Raw genomic sequence first — 2,890 nt, forward strand, 5'->3', positions numbered from 1 at the left:
ATAAGCTAAGCTGGGCAGCTCGCAGGAAAGACAATCCCAACCTGCAAAAAGCCATTTCAGGGAGGCAAATAGCCATCTAGTAGGCTAATCCTGAATATGCACATGAAATGACACTTGTTAAACTCAACATGTCTTTTGCAATCATTTAACCCGCCATGGGCAATGCTAAAGTCACTGTTACAAACAGTGGAGAATGCAACTATTGTTATTTTGAACTCTTATGACAAGGGAACACTTTCGTGTAGTCTGGTGTGAAATGGGTCTTAAATGTTCCTTTTTGGGAGGCACTATGCCTCTGCCATGACACTCCTGTTCCTACTGAACTGAACTGAAACAGGCCAATCAGCATGCTCTCTGTCTTGAACAGGCACACACGCATTACCTCTCTCTCTCTCTCTCTCCATCCCCGTTGTGTGCGCGCTAAACTCAGATGCACACACGATTTGAAGTTTCGGTCTCGTGTGCGCGCTCTTGCTCGCTCGCTCTAGATTCCAGGAGATTTTATCTAATTTGCGGGCATCAGGGAGCCGTTATCAATATGCGGGAGACTCCCTGAACTTCCGGGAGACTTAGGATGTCTGTGCTTCACAAGTATGTTTTAGATAAACATTATGTTCCTCACATTCACATCATTGGATTTCAAAATATTTTCATATCAAACTTCTATTCTTATGTGTACAGAAACACTGGACCATTTAAATCAAATATGACAACATCTTTGAAATACATTTTTTAAATAGTTGGAAAACATGTTAGACATCACAGCTTTGCATGTCACAGTCCCTCTCATTGGAGTCTTCTTTGCTTTTACACACACCTTGAGTCGCAAAAGCATAAAGGAAAGGATTCACACAGCTGTTGATAAAAGAGAAGCTCCCAACAATGTTCCCGGCAAAAGCAGTGAAAGCAAACAGTTGTTTAGATGAAGCAGGAGAAGATGAACTTAAAACAACTGCCGCAACATCAATAATGTTGACAACATGAACCGGAATCCAGAAGATGAAAAACGTCACTATGATACTGGTGACTAGTCTGGTCAGTCGCTTGTTCCTAAAGAACGCTGTACTGTTGACTTGCTTGTGGAGGCAAGAGTAGGATGTGACCAGAATGGCAAAAGGAACTACAAACCCCAGAAGAGTCTCAAAGATCTCGACTGCAGCTCTTTGTCCATGTGAATTAAAAAACTTCCCACATTCATCCAGCACTCCCCTCTTCTTAAGTTTATAAGTGACAGCAGCCGGGCTGGATAAGATGCATGCTAGTATCCACAAAGAGACGAGTAGAGCCCTCTCTCCATTTCTTCCCAGTTTGGCCCACTGGTGTGAATACAGCACTGCAAAATACCGCTGGACACTCATCAGCGTAACAGTCATCACACTGTTGTAAAGACTGATATAGACAAAGGAAGCTAATAATTTGCAGAGATCTTGACTGAAGGTCCAGTCAGCGAGCAGGTAATGGATCCATAGCGGCAGTGTTATCAAGCACAATATGTCAGAAGCGGCCAGATTCAGCATCAGATGCAGGGTGAAGTTGTTTCTCTTGAAGTTACGGAGTATCACCACCATGACCATTATGTTTCCTGGGATGCCCAGAAGAAAGCACAGTCCCAGAACTCCACTGCTCACCTGGTTTTGTATGGGAATAGCAGCTCCACTTGAATTGGAGTTGTTGTGCTGCTGCATGACTGTTGATTTCAGAGGCAAATAGTCAGCGACTGTTTGACAGCAATAATGTTTGCCCTGTCCAAATGAGGATCTGTCATGATTGACCTTTAGATGAGGAACATTAAATATGTATCTGTTTGTCTTGTTAGACCACTGACTTCCACTTTACAGTGGTGGAACAACTACACACAGGGCCCTGGTGCAAAAATGGGTCATGAGCAGCCCTCCCTCTACCCCCAACACACACATGCAGGGGCGCGACTACTCATTTTTTGAGGGGTATTCAACAGCAATATTGGTGTAAGGTGGTGTGTGTGTGTTTGGGGGGGGGGGCTTACAATCAACCAATAGACATGTCTAATGATGTCAGTATAGAATATGTTTGAAGACATTTGACAACCACACTCACATCTGAACACATTGTAGTTCCCTGTTCATGTTTATAGTATAGTGACTGGATGTGTCTCAAACAATGATTTTATCAATATGATGTAGCCTATGGAAGTGCAACCACATACTGTAGGACACAAAGTAGTTGGAATTCTTTCTTTATTTTTTCAACCAGTGTGTAGGTAGTAACCAAAATTAGTCTCTGGCATTCAAAGCCTAAAATCTGTTAGCATAAATTGGTAATGTTGAAGCTGTGTTTTCTCCAACTAAAATACGGCAGTGAGCTTACTTTATCTTCAGCAGTTACAGCAAATTATAGCAGTTACAGCAAATGTGGGCAAACAATCCTCAAACCTCATTAGCACCAGGAAATATTCAGAATTTTGGCACACGACAGCTTAACTTGCTTCCTCTCGTAGCCTCCTCAGGGAAAAAGGAGCGAGCTCCAACTCACGCAGGAAATTACTAATGAAGTAGGCTAACTATGTACAAATCGTCAGAATATCTGGCAACTAACGCCCCCTACTGGGTATACAAATTACTCTAGATCAGCGTTTCTCAAACTGTAGGTCGCGACCCACTACTGGGTCGCGGAGACATGCCAGGTGGGGCGCGAACTGACGTGAAAAACAGGAGTTTTTTTTATTTATTTTTTATGTGTAGCCTGGGCCCAGGTAGCACCCGATGCGCAATGGGCGCACTGTGTTATTCACAGGGAAGCGCTCGTGTCAAGGCAGCTTAGTTAGTCCCGACCTACATGAGATTTTGAACGTTGTTGTGAGAGTGGTGAATTTCATCAAAACCCGGTTCTTAAAAGCGCGACTATTCTCCAC

General features: G+C 43.4%; 1 protein-coding gene across 1 annotated transcript; it reads right to left on the reverse strand.

The window, feature by feature from the left end:
- Nucleotides 1–700: 700 nt before the first annotated feature.
- LOC143126259 (leukotriene B4 receptor 1-like) lies at nt 701–1,734 on the reverse strand. The gene has a single exon (XM_076288161.1). It carries the CDS (start codon nt 1,683–1,685, stop codon nt 753–755), a length of 933 nt encoding a protein of 310 aa, XP_076144276.1. The 5' UTR covers nt 1,686–1,734; the 3' UTR covers nt 701–752.
- Between the last annotated feature and the right edge of the window lie 1,156 nt (nt 1,735–2,890).

Source organism: Alosa pseudoharengus, unplaced genomic scaffold (genome assembly GCF_046254945.1).
Source record: "Alosa pseudoharengus isolate Yale_2024_CS ecotype anadromous, Long Island Sound unplaced genomic scaffold, YU_APseudo_1.1 YU_APseudo_1.1_scf_16, whole genome shotgun sequence".
Taxonomy (NCBI): domain Eukaryota; kingdom Metazoa; phylum Chordata; class Actinopteri; order Clupeiformes; family Clupeidae; genus Alosa; species Alosa pseudoharengus.